Genomic DNA, 15,497 nt, shown 5'->3' with positions numbered 1-15,497 from the left:
CGGGGTAGCGGAAGCGAAGGCAGGGACAGCGCGACCTCCGCTGCAGGTCAGCGTTCCAGCACGGCGTGTGGATTCCCCTGCTGCAGTGAGGCGGGTGTGCCGGAAAGAGGTCCGGGAGGAAGAAGAGGGCGCCTACATCGCCCGCTAGTCACCCATCGGTGCTGCAAGAACTCCTTTTCTGCGAGCACGAAGGCTCCGGGAAGTGACTCACGGCTCTGCGCCCAGACAAAATGCAACGACTGCCCTTTTTTTTTTTGTAGGCCCGCTCGCCGCTTGCGGATTTCCAAACGCTTCTTGACTTGTTGGTGGTGTTGCCCCTCTGTTGCGTGACGCAAGCCGCCCAGACCCCCGCCGGAGTCCCCGTCTGACGTGCACACCGCGCCCATCTGCCACTTGCTTCTCGCTTGCTGCCGCGCGCTCGTCGGGTTCTCCCGGAGCGTTCTCCCCACACACGAGGGCCGATTCGCGGTGCCAAAACGCGGCGGGCGGAAATCTCGTTCCGCGCGCGAAGTGCGGTGTTCTGGCGCTTTGTTTTTTGAGAAATGCAGTTAAGTTTTAACAAAAGAAACGAGGGTCGCGGGGCTTGTGGCTGGCCTGCGGCGGCGGGCGTCCTCCACCCTCTGTTGTTTTTGACAATGTCAAGAAAAAAGCGGAGGCTACCAGCAAAAGAAACACACCTGCAACTGCAGATTGTCAGAGGAAAATGTCAGCCCCAACACTTCGTGCCTAGCAAGGCCGCAGTGGCAGCAGGGGCCGCCGCCGGCGAGCAGCCACCCCACCGAAGCGCCCCGCCCTGCGGTTTCGTCGCTTTGGGGCACGCCGGGCTACTAGGGTTAAGAAAAAGCAAGCAGTGTTGGGCTGTTGCTGTGTGGCGGCCGCCGCCGCGAGGGGGTTCTGGCTGCGCGTTCTGGCGGTCTTTTAGGGGAAGGGCGTCTTCTTACATGGGGGTGTGGTTTCGTAGGTCATGTGAGGGGTGGGATGGTTCGAGACACGAATTTTCAAGACGACAGCTGGGCATTATCGCAGATAGGACTTGCTGGGTTTAGCTCGTCAAAGTTGGGGAGTGGGAATTCATTTTATTTTATTTTTATCCTATGTGTTATTTATTCTTACAATGTGGTTCTGCGTATGCAAGGATGAACCACCACGTTTGTGCTTATCTTGTTTCTGGTGCTTTTTTTCTTTTGCTCTTGATATGTAAACTCTTTTGTCGTTGCTCTCTCGGAATTTTTTTTTTGCTTTTACATAAGTCATTGGCGCTCATAGAAGATGCGTCTCCTTCATCTTCTTTGTGCGGTTATTGCAGTTCTTGCTTTGTTGTTGGCGGTGATTCCTGAGGAAGACAATTTTTCAGGGGCTGTGCCTGGTGAGTACTCGTTCCGTGAGTTGAAACAAAAATTTGGTGAGTCTAGAAATCTTGACCACGCTGAGACAAGAAAGCTATATAATTCTCTTTTGACCGAATTCAAGGAGTACTTTAAGCATCATAGAAATACACAGGAAGTGGCGCGGCAAGCTATTTTCTGTAACGCATTGCGCTGGAGGGCTCGCTTGTACGCAAGATCGAGAGATGGAACATACCCAATTCCTGTCTTGACGGATTGGTTTCTCCAACTACGGGACAGTTACGTTCACGGCCTTCGATATCTTCCAAAGAATTTTTTTCAGGATGTGGGAAATGCGTTAACCGGTGATTTTTCTTTTCGACGTTCTATACTTGTTATTAGGCAAATTCGTGAATGCCTTTTTCCATCAGTGGATTCCACGGGTTGCCCATCATATCAGTTTCTTCGTCATGTTAGGGGGAAAAATGATGACGATGTGCTTGCATCATGCACGGAAGGCAACCCATGGTATGGTTCTGCTTAGGTGAGATCAAAAATGAGTTATTTACTACTGACCGAAAAAAAAAAAGAAGAAACGTCTTTAATTAAAATCAACACATACACGTTGAAGCAAAACCATATTTTTGTTGGTGATTTGTATTTTATTGAAACTAAAAATATTGTTTTTTTTTTAGTTACTTATTCTTCTATAGTTTTTTTGGCAGAATAATGGAGAACCCAACGGAGAAGGCTCTGCTGCAGATGGCAGAGACTATAGAGCGGGCCATTGATGATGAAATGGAACACATTGATAATATGGATGATGAAGAACTGATGTTGCTTCGGCGTAAGCGCCTGAAGACGCTAAAAGAAATGGGGGAGCGTCGAGACGCGTGGTTAAAGAAAGGACACGGCCAACTGCAAGAATTGACGGACCCGAAAGAGTTTTTTACTGCAGTGGAGCATTCTGAACGTGTTGTGGTTCATTTTATGAGAAGAAGCACCTTGCGTTGTTCAATTTTGGATCGACACCTTCGAGCAATTGCAGTAAAGCATTTTGAGACGCGGTTCTGCTTCGTTGATGTCGAGAGACTTCCTGTCCTGGCTGAAAGATTCAATGTAATGATGTTACCGACTTTGATGCTTATTGAGAAGAAGAATACGTTTCACAGCATTATTGGTTTTGATGAGTTTGGGGGAACAGATGATTTCTCAACAGATACTTTGGTAAATGTGCTCTCCCACTATGGTATGCTCAACGAACGTGGTATGTTTTCAGCTGACCAGAGCAACGAGTAGAGTATTTGTAATAATGAAGGAGTAAAAATTTGTTTTATTTTGTACTATGATTTTTTGCAACATATTTCTGTTTTTTTTCTGGGAGACATTTATGTAATTGTTGTGCCTTGTAGGAGTTAGAGTATATTTGTATTTTTTTTTGTACTTACTATTTGTAACTGTATAATAGTACTCATATCACAAAGAGAAAAAAATATTAAAAAAACACCACACACACACAAACAAGGATCTGAAATAGGAAGAAAGAAGATGCCTACTGATAACGTGGATGTTGGTAGTCGTTTTGTTGGACGTTCCAAGCAGTTGGAGGATCCTTTTGTGAAGACACTGAAAATCAAGGTGAATACTCTTAAGCGTAATATGAAGGATTTTGAGTTTGCTAAGAAAGAGGTCATTTGTGAGACGGCTCGTCTGGAATCTATTAAGCGAGATAATCCGGAACGCGTGAATCAGCAGGAAAATGTTATTGGTGAGGCACAGATGATGGTTCCTCATTCAGAGAACAGGGTGCGAGCAGCTCTAAAGGACCTTAAAGAATTTTTAAATGAGGGGAATTTGAACGATAAAGATGAAGAGTTGGTGCGGAGCGCATATCAGGCATTGGAAGAAGGGGAACATGTATTATCGTAAGCGTAACATTTAATTTTTTTTTTGTATGCTGTCTTTTTCCTTTTAGACTTGCATTGCTGGGAATTTGTGCCGTGTTTTAAATGTTTCTTTCATTCATCTTTTTCTTATCAGGTAAATTAGTTAGATGCATTCATTTTTTTTCTCTTGATCTTTTCTTCATGACGAAGGGAACTTGGTTTAGGAAAGTTCCCTTTGCTTCTACTGGTGGTTAGTTTCACTGCACTACATTTGTTCTTCTTGGTGGTTTTCCAATGAAAATAGGGACTCTATGAACCTTGAGACACCATTGCAATTCGTTATGAATGGGCGTTCTTGGGCCAATTGAAAATTTTTTTTCCTATTGGGGAATGATTAGAACTTGAACTCTAAAGCGTGTCGCTGGAGCTTATCACCATTAATATTTTTTAAACGCTGCATGTGGTGGGAATTTCACTTCATATATTGCCCTAATGTTTTTATGGACATATACAAAGAAAAAAAATATTCCTTGATTGTGCTGATTCTGTTTTTTTTTTGCTGAGTATTGCATGTTGTAACGACTTGTGGAGAGAATGCGCGACTGGATGAGACTGAGTAGGTGATAGGGTATCTTGTTTATTTTTTCCTTTTTATCGATGAATTGCTTAACGGGGGAGGAAACGATGGATGATAAAAAAAAAAAACAACAATGAAGATGGACTTTAAAGTTTTGGACTCTCTTTCTTATTTTCCCCTTTGTTTTTCATACGATCACTCTTTATCGCTAGACTATTTGGCAGTTATACTCAATATTTTCTATCTTTCTACAGGCGGTTGTAGACTAGAAAGAACGGGAAACTATGGTGAAGGTAAAATATACGGCAAATGTGAAGGAAAGATGTTTCCCATCTTCTAATATGGGTAGGTGTGGTTCTTCCGTGGGCTTTCGCCCAGCTTCTATTTATTTTCAGAATAATCAAAAAAAGATGGGGACACCTGTGCTTGACACCCGCAGTCTGCAGGAATTGACGAAAAACACGGAAACTCAATCACGACAATCTGCTACTTCGCGGAGCCGCTGCTCGTCTTCTGTAATGGAGTTGGAAGAAACCATTGCTGATGTCATGGGAATCCGAATGCAGTCATTGACGGACTTGGGACTTCGAATAGAGGAACTCTCTTCCATAAATAGGCAGGAGGAAGCGGCTTTTCGACAGCAGATGGGTGATATCCTTCAACAATTAGAGGCTGCGCGGGTCAACCAGTTGGGTACAGAGAACGACTACAAGGCACTTCTACAAAAGGAGCGCACTGAGCGTCAATCTGTAATGTCATTGCTGCAACGCTTTAAAACTGAAGGTGCTGAGGTAATTAATACAATGAAGGAATCATTAAGGGAGGCTAGAGCTAAATGGAAGGCGGAGGTGGAACTGAATGCTCAACTAACTGCTCAGTTAAGGCAGTCCCAGAAGAAAAATATGCCACAAAACAATCTGACGACGAATGATGCTGATAGGTTTACAGCAGGATCTACTGAAAATGCGCTGTATACCAAGGTTGAGATATTGACACGACTTCTTGAAGAGGAGGACGCCATTGTAGTTGAGTTACAGCAGCGCAACAAAACTCTTGAAAAAAAAGTTTCTGTTCTTACGCAACAACGTAATCGGCTTTTGGATCTCGAGGCACAACATTTAGAAACTGAGGAATTTAATACTGAGTACAAAAAATTGCTGAATACAGTTTGTGGGTTTGAGACGATGGATAAAGAAACACCACTAGAGGGGAGGGTATGTGTTTTAACCCGCTTTACAAAAATGCTTTTACAACGTTTGCAATCAGAGCAGAGACAACGGCTTCGAGTTGAAGAGCAAACAGTTCGAATGGCTTCGGAGCATGATCAAATAGTACGGGCATTGGAGGCTCGTATCAAAAACTTGGAGCCTCACAAGAGTAGTGGTGTATCTTTATCCCGACAGAATGTTTCGCAAATTGGTGATGAAGATGCATGGAACAACGGGTTAAATAAGGGAAAAAGCGAAACTCCACTTACAGATGATGAGGTTTCTCCAAAAGGAGATCAGTCAATCGGCCAAGAGAATGTGAACCCTTTGAAAGCTGATAACGACCCCAAATTGCCTTTTATTTCTTCGGATGAAGTGAATGGTATCGAACCAGATTCGCATGAATTAGTGCCGTACGGCTCCACTGGGGACTCTGTACATGCAACATTAGAGGCCCAGTTAGCAGCTTTTGCAGGTGATTTTCGGCAATCTGTCGCGGAATGGATCACGTTTCCGTCAACTTCAGAAAAGGCGTTACGGAAGGAGGACTTTTGTTCCAAGTGACAATAACATTATTATTATTATTATTATTTCAACTGAAACACTTTCTTGTGTAACATCAAGGTATTTCCACATAGTTTGATCCAATGATTTTGTTTTGTCGCTTCTATCTGATTCTTCTTTAAATGTAGCAATGCGGTATCTGACCGTGCTTGCTGACCATGTGAGACAGTGAATAAACCACCTTTGAAGCAGTCATTTGGTCTCTGCTTTGTTGGCTTTAAACGACTATTGTGGAAGTCGCGTTTGCGACCACAGAGTGAAAAGGGACATTTTTTTTCCTTTTGGGTTCCAGCGTCTGTGACTTCATAGCCCATGTTTTTTTATTTGTTGTTGTTGAAGCGTTGTTGGTGTTTTTTTTTTTATGTCGGATGCATTGTGCATACATATTTATCTATTTAAAAATATGTAGTGCAAAGCTTTATCGTATTCTACTTGTAGTTTGAATTTGTGCTGGTTACCACTTAAACTTTTGAGCTGCGTCTCCGAAATGGGACTGAGTCTGAGCTGCAAAAAAATAATAATAATACAAAAACAAATAAATAGCAGCGGCGAGTTCGGCCAAAAGTGTTTTTTTGTTGTTGCTATTATTATTTGGTAGATGTGTATATTTATCTGATTTTATTGCCAAATTATTTTTCTTAGTTATTCTTGAAGGGACTTTTTGTCTATGGCTGAATTGCCGTTGCAGGAGCAGGCCAATAAAGGGAGTTTGGCTGCAGCTGCGACCACAAAATATCCGAATTACTTGGCAGACCGTGAACTATGTAGGCGTTTTTTCGAGGAATTCCGAGATACGTCTGGCAGTTTGAAGTATATGGAGATGTCAAAAAGTATAGCTCGTAGAGACTTAAAAATTTTTAGAGTACACTTAGACGAGATAGCGTCTCACGGACAGTTGTATCTTGCTCAGCGGATACAAATGAATGTCATGGGTTATTCTGAAGAAATGTGCCGCGTCATTGATGACCTCATCCCGCAGACGGAGATAGTAGAAGACATGATTGATTATCTGTTAATCGAGGCGAAGGCCGTTGGCCAATCGTTACCTTTCTTATTGACAAGGAGATACGAACTTGTCATTGTGCCATTGAGTGGCTATGCTGAACCGATTTCTCTGCGACATTTAAAAGGTAGTTTAATCGGCACTCTTGTGGTGTTGCGTGGTATTTGTATCGCAGCAACTGCGGTTCGACCTAAGCTTTCGATGCTGGTTTCTGTTTGTGAGGTGTGTGCTGAAACAACCTTTCAACAGGTGATTGGGGATCGTCTCACTCCGCTTATGGTGTGCCAATCGCAACGTTGCAAACTAAATAATACCATAGGCCGTCTACTTCCTCAATACAAAGCTAGTAAATTCACCAAGTACCAGGAGCTTCGGCTTCAGGAGCTTCCACAGGATGTTCCTCGAGGTGCAATTCCACGCACTACTCGTGTTATTTGTGAAGGTGAACAGACACGGATCGCCTCTCCAGGGCAGGTAGTTAAAATTACCGGAACATATTGTCCTGATCCTTCTACCGGGCAGGGCCATGAGGCATTTAGAGCTTCTACAATGGTAAAGACGCTATTTCGTGCCTTGCATATTGAACTAGAAAGAAGAACTTACCAGGAGGCGGCAGAGGATCTTAAATCGCAGGTAGAGAATGTGCGGAATTATCCAGATAAGGAGGCTATAATTGAAAAACTAACTCGGAGTGTGGCACCTGAAATTTGGGGGATGGAAGACGTGAAAAAGGCGTTACTCTGTTTGCTGGTAGGCGGTAGCTCTATTGCCAATGACATCCGTATCCGAAGTGATATCAACATCTGCTTAATGGGGGATCCTGGAGTGGCAAAAAGTCAGCTGTTAAAGTGGATTGCCTCTGTAGCACCACGTTCTGTTTTCACTACAGGGAAAGGCAGTTCTGGTGTAGGATTAACAGCCGCGGTAACGAGAGATAGTCATACAGGAGAAGTTATGCTGGAAGGTGGTGCTTTGGTTTTATCTGACAAGGGCATATGCTGCATTGATGAGTTTGACAAGATGGATGACGCCGACCGAACGGCATTGCATGAGGTCATGGAGCAGCAACTTGTATCTATTGCGAAAGCTGGTATTATTACTTCGTTAAACGCGAGAGCATCTATTTTAGCTGCGTCCAACCCAAAGTATGGTCGCTGGCGTCGCAACCTCACCCCAAGCGAAAATGTCAATCTCCCACCTGCCTTACTTTCTCGTTTTGACATCTTATGGCTGTTGTTGGATGAATCAAACCGTGAAAGAGATGCAGAACTCTCTATGCATGTGACTCACGTTCATCTTCATGGGGTGGCCCCTGGGACAGTGACAGATAATGGCTTTGATGGCTCTTTCTCGGAATATTTTGGAAAAGATTTTTTACGAGCCTACATTGGTGAGGTTAAGCGAATTCATCCTTTTGTTGACAGTGCTGCGGCGAAAGCCATTAGTGATATTTACTGTGAAATGCGATCACAAAGTGTGCGTCACAGGAATGTAGTCACAGCGCGTACGCTGCTTAGTATCATTCGTCTCTCTCAGGCGTGTGCTCGTCTTCGGTTTTCAGAGCGTGTTCTTGAGGCGGATGTTAGAGAGGCTGGGCGGCTGTTGGACTGCAGTAAAATATCTTTGCAGGTGCGAGCAGACCCAAATGGTCGACGTGCGGTGACAACGTCGGATGCCGCAATTTTTTCAACGATTAAGGAGCTGGCTCGTTCTCGGACGACTATTGACCTGGCGGAGGTGCGCCCAACTCTCATGATTAAGGGCGTGGATGAGGCGCACCTTCAGCGGTGCCTGCACACTTACATGGAGGTCGGTGTGTGGGAGGTTAACGGAAACGTTATTGAGTTTTCACAGGAGTGAGTCAGGCGTAGGGTGGGCCACGTGTGGCCACTCATTGCGCGAAAAGGGAAGGAGTAGGGTGAGGGTGGGTTGACTGCCCAGAAGCACTGCACTACTGTTACAGCTGCTTGCGAAAACTACTTTTTTGTTTTCTTTTTGTGCTGCTCCTAACGCCTTGGGTTAAGTGATCGGAAGCAGTGTGACACCTTTGTTATTTTATTTTGTTTGACTTTATATTTGCTTCCCCCCCTATTTAGTCAGCGGTTTTTGTTTGGAGGGGGTGGACCGGCGGTAGTTCAAAGTCAGCTCATTGCCGTCTGGCGTTTTCTCCCCGCAGTAGAGATGATATAAATTTATGTTTAGTATCTCCCCCACTCTTTTGCATTTTTATTTTTTGAAATTTCTCTTGCATTTCTTGCCTTCTCGCTAGATTCCTGCTTGATCAACTGTTTTTAAGGCATCCAAAGCGTATTCCATCATGGCCAGTGAGCGTACCTTCATTGCTGTGAAGCCTGATGGCGTCCAGCGCGACCTCGTGGGTGTAATCATTCAGCGCTTTGAGAGGAAGGGCTACAAGCTGGTTGGCCTGAAGATGCTTCAACCCTCGACGGAGCAGGCGCAGCAGCACTACATCGACCTGGCCTCGAAGCCCTTCTACAAGGACCTCGTCGCATACTTCTCCTCTGGTCCGATTGTCGGTATGGTGTGGGAGGGCAAAAACGTGGTGAAGGGCGGCCGTATGCTGCTGGGCGCCACAAACCCCGCTGACTCGCTCCCTGGCACGATCCGCGGTGACTTCGCCGTTGACGTGGGCCGAAACGTGTGCCACGGTTCCGACAGCGTCGACAGCGCTAAGCGCGAGATCGCGTTTTGGTTCAAGCCGGAGGAACTTGTGAGCTGGACCTCGCACTCCGTCAAGCAAATCTACGAGTCTGCCTAGGCTGTGAAGAGGCGAACTTGGAAGAGACACTGTACAGGGCGCTTAAAAGCAGGGGAAAATTACACTTTAAATCTATTAAAAAAAAAAACATGAAGCAAACATAAAATAGCAAGGAACAACACATTCCCCAAACCGAATTAAAGTAGGAGTGACAAAGGAAAGGAAAAGGAGAGGAAAAAAAATATATCTGGAGGGTGGGAAAGTGGCAAACAATTTGTTTTGACGAAATTATTCCGGATGGTAAAGGTGTGAGAGCCAGGTTTTGTTTGTTTCCGTTTGAATAATAGTACTTTTTCTCCTCCTGAAATGGACTGCAGATTGTGATACTGTGGCCTGTCCTCATGCTTCCTTGTGTGGTAAGGCTTCGCTGGAATGACATCAACCCCACTCCCTCTCTTCTTTTTTTTCTTTCATACCACGCGTACGCACAATGAATATCATCATCAACAACAACCACAAGGTCTCTTAAGGGCGTTGACGGTTGTTTTCTTTGGCTCCGCCTGAACCGTTACTCCTTGTTTCACGCATTCCAAGTGCATCGATATAGATATTAAGGAGCAGAGGACACTGCACCAGACATGCGGGGACCTTTTTGGATCACACGGGTTTTTCTGAAATACAAAACACCGTTGAGCGTGAGCAGTGACGTCAGTGTGCTTTCTTCCGTCACAAATGCCCCCTTTTCCCCATCATGTCAGGCCATACTGCGATCGGTGGCGAGAGCGCGACACTACGTGAATAGGTACTGGGTGACACTGCCACAGTCACGCCGCACCTGCAATGCGGTGGTGCTCCCAGGCGAGTCTCCGACATTGATACACCTAAATGTTGAAAAGGTTGTGCCCTTCACAACACTACCAAAGAAAACGCAAAAACGCATCATGGATGAACATCCACCATTTTTTGGCTCTGGTGTTGGTATTCTTTCCACACGTATGAAATGGAAGACAGTTACGGCGGAGCGCCTTTTACGGCTTCTGAACGGAGATGAGGAAGATCGTGCCTTGTACATTGACGTCGCCATTGCATCTGAGCTGGGTTTGAAGCTGAACACGAAGGACACCATAGATATCCGGAGACAAAGCTCAATTTCGGTGTACAGTGCGGAACAACTGGATGACCCGTACAAGGGAGAGCCACAAAAAGGGGTGGCCTTGAATGCAGTGACAGGAAAAAGACTTGGACAACCGGCACACGATATCCTTCTTGCAGTTGGTATCATGCGGGGCTACACCTCACCCATGTGGGTGGCAGAAAAGCAGCTTAAACATTTGAACCTGGAGGTACGTGAGAAATGCAAAGGGGAGGGTGTGCTGGCACCCAATATGACAGGATTGATAGTTTCTCTCTCCCAGCTTCCAAAGGATGCACAGCAGATGTTGTTGAAGGAGCTGCGCGAAAACCACCCCGACGCCTTTGGGTATGACCTTTACTTTCTTTACAATGTCAATGGATGGGAGGTGATGCGGTCACATGTTCTCGTGAAGCACATGGCCGCTGTGAACGATCCCCAATATCCCTACCATTTTGTTAACCTTCGAGATTTTGGGCTACAACATATAAAGTTTGCCGGGCTTGCTAGCGAGTGTCAAAGGAAAATAGCACCTTTGGGTCCAAAAATGATGGATACTTCGATGATGCAGGATGACCAAGTCAATGAGGCAAACAAAGAGAGGAGGGTGCCTGCCATTCAGGTTGCTCGCATCCCAGGCAGGGGCAAACACGTCTGTGCCTACGCAAGGGTTTTTTTTGCAGAAGATGCCACGCTTCGTCGGTACTACAACGCTGCCTGCTTGACAGAGCCTCACTTAGCCGTTCCTGCAGTGCGTTCCGTTGCCATTCTCAATGGCAAGCTTGTTGGTCGCCGTGACGAGGCCAAGCTGCGTTCCTTCTCTCTCAAGCACAAACTTTCTAGCCCTATTTGGCTGACGCCTGTGGGTGCCAGGCGCATGGGCGTCGGAATAGAGAAGAAGCACCTCCACAAGTTTGTCGCGATTGGGGCGGGGGCAGTGGAGGATCACGACGTTGATGCTGTCGAGGAGTTTTACAATTTGGACGATTTTGACGACCCCAATGAGATTCTCGCTATTTTTCCAAAGAAAAGTAAATCGGTGCACTTTTTTCTGGACTCTAAATGGCGTCCTGTTTTGGGTAAACAACGTCAAGACTACCTGACGTCGCTGAAGCGCACGACACCGCTTTGGGTTTCAGTGAACGAGTGTCTTATGTCTGGTTTTGAACCCAGGCCATGCTCCCAGCCCCTCTCATTTTCGTCAACAAAGAAGTCAGCCGATTCATCCGGGGGTGTAAGGCTGTACAATTCTCAGTTTACAACAGATCCAGTTCGCGTTATAGGGTTAGCCACGGTGTACACTAGGCCCCAAGGCCACAGTCTGTAACGCTCTCTGTTTGTCGGGTTTTGGAACTGGCAACCTATGCAGTGCATACAGATTGATTTTTCCCTATTTCCTTTATCTGCATCAGGTGGTGGTGGATGTGGCGGCAAGTTGGGGGACACGGGGGGAATAAATGTATGTTTGTCTGTTTATGTGTTGGAGAGAGGAGGTGGTGAGGTGTGTATGGAATAGAGTTGTATTGGTTTAACCAAATACACGCTGGTGTGCAGAACGATCAGACGATAACAATGCAAAATAAGTTGTCCTCAGTGAGGGGAAAAATTAAACAAGCATGAAAAAGGAAAAGAAAAAAAAACGCTTTTTTTCTGTTTTTTTTTTTTTTGTTGCTGCTTGCTTCTTATGTTATATCAAATAAAGAGAGCAAAAGGGCTCCTTGTTCAGCATTGAACAATCCCTTGGGGGAGACATAGGTCAAGGGCCTCCTTTCAGCGTGCAACTCTGTGTCTGTGGGTTTTGGTTGCCCCGTGATTGTGTGCCGCCCACGTGAATGACACTGCCCCACGAGTTATCCTCTAGATCAACAATATCAAGAACCTCATTTAGAGGCAGTGGGGTGCCGCCAACGGAGTTCGTTTCCCCACCGTGCATCGTCAAAGTGCATCCATTTCGCGCTGCTGCAGGCAATGGGGGTAAAAGAGAAGAGAATGGTGATACTCTTGCCGCACCGTCTTTGTCTTTACGCACCACCTCCGCCGCCCGTGATACTTCGTCTGGCCTGATTGTTGAGCAGCATCCGCGGCTGCTTGCAGTGATGGAAAACATTGGTTCTTTCTATAAGGAGATGACTAGACAGTTGATGTCAACGGGGGAGTGGGTGAGCATCCTCGTCATGCGTTCCTGGACGGGTAAGGAGCTGGTGGTTGCCCCCTATGGAACTCCTCTGCGATTGGAGCATGTCGCTCTCTTCCTCAGCGAAAAGATACCGGCAGAGAAGTTTATTGAGTCGCGTCGCCTTCTTGCTGAGAGAGACAATAAACATCATGGCATTCGGCATACCAGAGATGTAGGTGGCGCGATAAATGTCGATATGCCTTGTGTTGTAAATTATGTGGAGAAGCTGCGCTGTATCACACTCAAGGGGAGCATGGTGTCTACCTTACTTGCCTACCACTCCCAGTCATGGAAAGAGTTGGGCCACTACTTGCCGCTAGCATTTCAAATTATTCCCAGGAAGCCCTGGTATGATGAACGCAAGATGTTGCTGAAGACACTGCAGAGGAAGTCTAACAGTGGCACCCTGTGGATAGCAAAGAGCTCCTCCGGATGCCACGGGGAAGGCGTGGAAATATTTTGCAATAAAGGAAATGGTGCAATTAAGATGCTGAACTACATAGATAGCCAGAAAGAGCCGTACTTGTGGGTGGTACAGTGGTATATTGACAATCCGCTGCTTTACCACCGCCGCAAGTTTGACATTCGCTTTTGGGTGCTCCTTTGTGCCGATCGGTACGAAATCTACGTCTACAAGCGGCTGGTGATGCGCATGAGCAGCATCGAGTATAGTCCAAAGAGCGCCACTACAACGACTGCCGTAGGACGCCTGGCACACATTACGAATCATTGTGTACAAGCCCAGAGTAGTTTTTTTGAGGCCTTTGAAGAAGGCAATGAGCTGTGGAGACAACACCTTGACGCCGTTGTTCGCCACGAAGGCAAAAAGCTTCTGGAAAAGGGGATTATGCATGATGGAGCCAATCCACATTTGGAGCCCAGCTTAGAAAACACCATACTACCACAGATTTACCACATCGCCGTGGAAACCCTGCTAGCCGCTCGGAAATCCATTCCGACTGGGCGGTCGCCATACATGACACCATGCTTTCAGCTTTTTGGCTACGACTTTTTGATTGATGAGAGGCTGCGAGCCTGGCTGTTGGAGATAAACGGTGCCCCAGGCGTTGCGGACCGGTTGCTGCCAGTTTTGGTTGAGGACACCATTGAGATCGCCTTGACGCCATTTTTCCCAAACACCACGAAATCCGCAATTCGGCGGAGCAGAACCACCTACCCTAACGAGTATGTGAGGGTCTATCCGTAAGTCCTTTTTATGTGCTTTTTATTTTTAGAGTTGTAAATGGCTTCGGTCTCTATTATGTGCTCCCTTTTTTTTTTCGCGTTTCTACGTACTTCGCATTATTGCTTTTTTCCCTTTTTCTGGTCCACCCGATGAAGTGTCACTGCGGAGGCAAATCAGGCACGAATGCAGAAAAAAGAGAACCTGAAGGTGGATGAGTTAAGCGGGCTAAGCAAAACCGAAATCAACAACTCAGGGTAGTACGCTACAAACTTTTCGGTTGACCTATTTTTCCTATTTTTTTATGTGCCAATGTGTTTTTTATTTTTTATTTTTGTGGTGGGTGGGTGGGTGCCAGTGGAAAGAATTGTGAGGTAGCTGGGCAAGTTTGTTTTGTTTCAATGCTTACTGGGGGTGCCGTTTCCTTTTTTTCTCTTTTGTTTTTGTTTTTGTTTTTTGCTTCTGCACGGACGCAGCATGATTCTGGGTCGAAGGAGTCAGTCGAGGTTTCACGTTATTTGAGACATTTCTGCTGCGGGAGGTGGAATAGTCTTTCTTAATGATTCACACGGAATTCCACCCACATGAGGCCTCGGCACGCTGTGCACACGTGCACAGGTGGGGATGAAAATAGATCGTACATCTTCCTCCGGTAGAGCTGGCCATGGCGGGCGTCCTTTGCATGGGCGAAGCTGCCGTGTACAACGGAGTTCGTGTGTGCAGACGGTGTTGCTAGTTGGTAAGTACCAACTAAGTCCCGCGCGTGTGACCTGATACATTGCTGGCAATCACTTTCCCCCTCATGGGCCTAGGCTTGTATCACCCAGGTTGGGTGGGGGGTGCTCGTCTGGCTGAGAAAAGCACATGGATGCCCTCTTCCGCAGAGCGAAATAGGAGGAGGCGAGGGTGCGTGTGAAACGGAGCGAGATAGACGTGCAAGAGGGCAGCGGGCGCAGTTTCTCTTATCTTTTTTTTCCTTTTTCATTTTCACGCCCTTAAACTCTCTACAAACGCGGGGGAGTCTGGCGTTTGCTTGTCCTTAAAGACTGCCACTCAGTGAGTTCACAACGAGCCCGGTTATCAGAGCTTTATGGTTTTATGAATTCGCCAGCTTATAGGTACTATAAATAAGCAGCATTGGAATTGAAATCTTGGGGCTGGGGGCCAAACATTGAGTTCCTTTATTGTGGTTCAGCCTTTCAAGGGGAAGGAATGACAAGGCCTCATCCTGGGTGCGTGTTGGGGTCACTGGCCCTACTCGCGTAAAAATCTCCTCCAACGAGGAATGTGCAGCTCTCATGGATGGACGCCGATAATACCAACGGACGTTTCTTTCACCGCCGGTTTTTTGTTCCCTTGTCTCAGCACACACCAACCAGCCCCTTCCGTGCTGCGATATGCATGCTGGTGGCCAAAGTGCGGTGCAAGAGGTGCGTGGCCCCAAGCAGCATCAGTACAGCGGCGGTGCTGCAACATTCATCATGGTGCCGTCTGCTGGCGATGTAGCGAGATTTGCCGCGATCTCTTTCAATTTCCCTGCTCATTTTCTTTACATGCCTCTCTTCTTGTGAAGTTCCCTTCTTCCGCTTCTTCTTCACGGCTTTCCGTGGATGCCTGCAGGCCTGTTCGAAGGCTCTCCACTCACATTCTATGAGTGGGCGTGGTTCAAAAGCCGGCCGAGAAGCTCTGGATGTCTTGTTGGCACGACAAGGCGGGTTACATGC

General features: G+C 46.4%; 10 protein-coding genes across 10 annotated transcripts in view, besides 7 other annotated features; 8 read left to right on the top strand and 2 right to left on the bottom strand.

The window, feature by feature from the left end:
- Nucleotides 1-47: 47 nt before the first annotated feature.
- Nucleotides 48-386, bottom strand: TraAM80_01246 (uncharacterized protein; the record flags this gene model as incomplete). The annotated part of the gene is made up of 1 exon (XM_029378298.1): nucleotides 48-386. One exon carries the CDS (start codon nucleotides 384-386, stop codon nucleotides 48-50), a length of 339 nt encoding a protein of 112 aa, XP_029241907.1.
- Nucleotides 387-1,070: 684 nt separating this feature from the next.
- Nucleotides 1,071-1,112: a sequence feature (A-rich).
- A 157-nt stretch (nucleotides 1,113-1,269) lies between these two features.
- TraAM80_01245 (uncharacterized protein) lies at nucleotides 1,270-1,869 on the top strand (the record flags this gene model as incomplete). The annotated part of the gene is made up of 1 exon (XM_029378297.1): nucleotides 1,270-1,869. The coding sequence occupies one exon, from the start codon at nucleotides 1,270-1,272 to the stop codon at nucleotides 1,867-1,869; it is 600 nt and encodes a 199-aa protein (XP_029241906.1).
- A 185-nt stretch (nucleotides 1,870-2,054) lies between these two features.
- TraAM80_01244 (ATP binding protein-like protein) lies at nucleotides 2,055-2,624 on the top strand (the record flags this gene model as incomplete). Its single annotated transcript, XM_029378296.1, has 1 exon — nucleotides 2,055-2,624. The coding sequence occupies one exon, from the start codon at nucleotides 2,055-2,057 to the stop codon at nucleotides 2,622-2,624; it is 570 nt and encodes a 189-aa protein (XP_029241905.1).
- A 124-nt stretch (nucleotides 2,625-2,748) lies between these two features.
- Nucleotides 2,749-2,788: a microsatellite.
- An 85-nt stretch (nucleotides 2,789-2,873) lies between these two features.
- TraAM80_01243 (tubulin binding protein cofactor A-like protein) lies at nucleotides 2,874-3,254 on the top strand (the record flags this gene model as incomplete). Its single annotated transcript, XM_029378295.1, has 1 exon — nucleotides 2,874-3,254. The coding sequence occupies one exon, from the start codon at nucleotides 2,874-2,876 to the stop codon at nucleotides 3,252-3,254; it is 381 nt and encodes a 126-aa protein (XP_029241904.1).
- Nucleotides 3,255-4,072: 818 nt separating this feature from the next.
- Nucleotides 4,073-5,560, top strand: TraAM80_01242 (uncharacterized protein; the record flags this gene model as incomplete). Its single annotated transcript, XM_029378294.1, has 1 exon — nucleotides 4,073-5,560. One exon carries the CDS (start codon nucleotides 4,073-4,075, stop codon nucleotides 5,558-5,560), a length of 1,488 nt encoding a protein of 495 aa, XP_029241903.1.
- A 7-nt stretch (nucleotides 5,561-5,567) lies between these two features.
- Nucleotides 5,568-5,588: a microsatellite.
- Nucleotides 5,589-5,873: 285 nt separating this feature from the next.
- Nucleotides 5,874-5,921: a microsatellite.
- A 306-nt stretch (nucleotides 5,922-6,227) lies between these two features.
- TraAM80_01241 (putative minichromosome maintenance (MCM) complex subunit) lies at nucleotides 6,228-8,423 on the top strand (the record flags this gene model as incomplete). Its single annotated transcript, XM_029378293.1, has 1 exon — nucleotides 6,228-8,423. One exon carries the CDS (start codon nucleotides 6,228-6,230, stop codon nucleotides 8,421-8,423), a length of 2,196 nt encoding a protein of 731 aa, XP_029241902.1.
- A 190-nt stretch (nucleotides 8,424-8,613) lies between these two features.
- Nucleotides 8,614-8,640: a sequence feature (A-rich).
- A 240-nt stretch (nucleotides 8,641-8,880) lies between these two features.
- On the top strand, nucleotides 8,881-9,342 carry TraAM80_01240 (nucleoside diphosphate kinase; the record flags this gene model as incomplete). The annotated part of the gene is made up of 1 exon (XM_029378292.1): nucleotides 8,881-9,342. One exon carries the CDS (start codon nucleotides 8,881-8,883, stop codon nucleotides 9,340-9,342), a length of 462 nt encoding a protein of 153 aa, XP_029241901.1.
- Nucleotides 9,343-9,920: 578 nt separating this feature from the next.
- On the top strand, nucleotides 9,921-11,741 carry TraAM80_01239 (uncharacterized protein; the record flags this gene model as incomplete). Its single annotated transcript, XM_029378291.1, has 1 exon — nucleotides 9,921-11,741. The coding sequence occupies one exon, from the start codon at nucleotides 9,921-9,923 to the stop codon at nucleotides 11,739-11,741; it is 1,821 nt and encodes a 606-aa protein (XP_029241900.1).
- A 316-nt stretch (nucleotides 11,742-12,057) lies between these two features.
- Nucleotides 12,058-12,084: a microsatellite.
- A 162-nt stretch (nucleotides 12,085-12,246) lies between these two features.
- On the top strand, nucleotides 12,247-13,797 carry TraAM80_01238 (tubulin---tyrosine ligase; the record flags this gene model as incomplete). Its single annotated transcript, XM_029378290.1, has 1 exon — nucleotides 12,247-13,797. The coding sequence occupies one exon, from the start codon at nucleotides 12,247-12,249 to the stop codon at nucleotides 13,795-13,797; it is 1,551 nt and encodes a 516-aa protein (XP_029241899.1).
- A 401-nt stretch (nucleotides 13,798-14,198) lies between these two features.
- Nucleotides 14,199-14,235: a sequence feature (A-rich).
- An 899-nt stretch (nucleotides 14,236-15,134) lies between these two features.
- Nucleotides 15,135-15,497, bottom strand: part of TraAM80_01237 (uncharacterized protein) — a gene marked incomplete at both ends in the record, with an annotated part of 447 nt that continues 84 nt past the window's right edge. The window contains one exon of the mRNA XM_029378289.1: nucleotides 15,135-15,497. This exon is cut by the window's right edge and continues 84 nt beyond it. Within this exon, the coding sequence (XP_029241898.1) occupies nucleotides 15,135-15,497 (363 nt within the window).

This window comes from Trypanosoma rangeli, assembly GCF_003719475.1.
Source record: "Trypanosoma rangeli strain AM80 chromosome Unknown Tra_15.4_contig_00024, whole genome shotgun sequence".
Classification (NCBI taxonomy): domain Eukaryota; phylum Euglenozoa; class Kinetoplastea; order Trypanosomatida; family Trypanosomatidae; genus Trypanosoma; species Trypanosoma rangeli.
The sequence above is the reverse complement of the archived record's forward strand: the minus strand, read 5'-3'. Positions and strand labels throughout refer to the sequence as shown.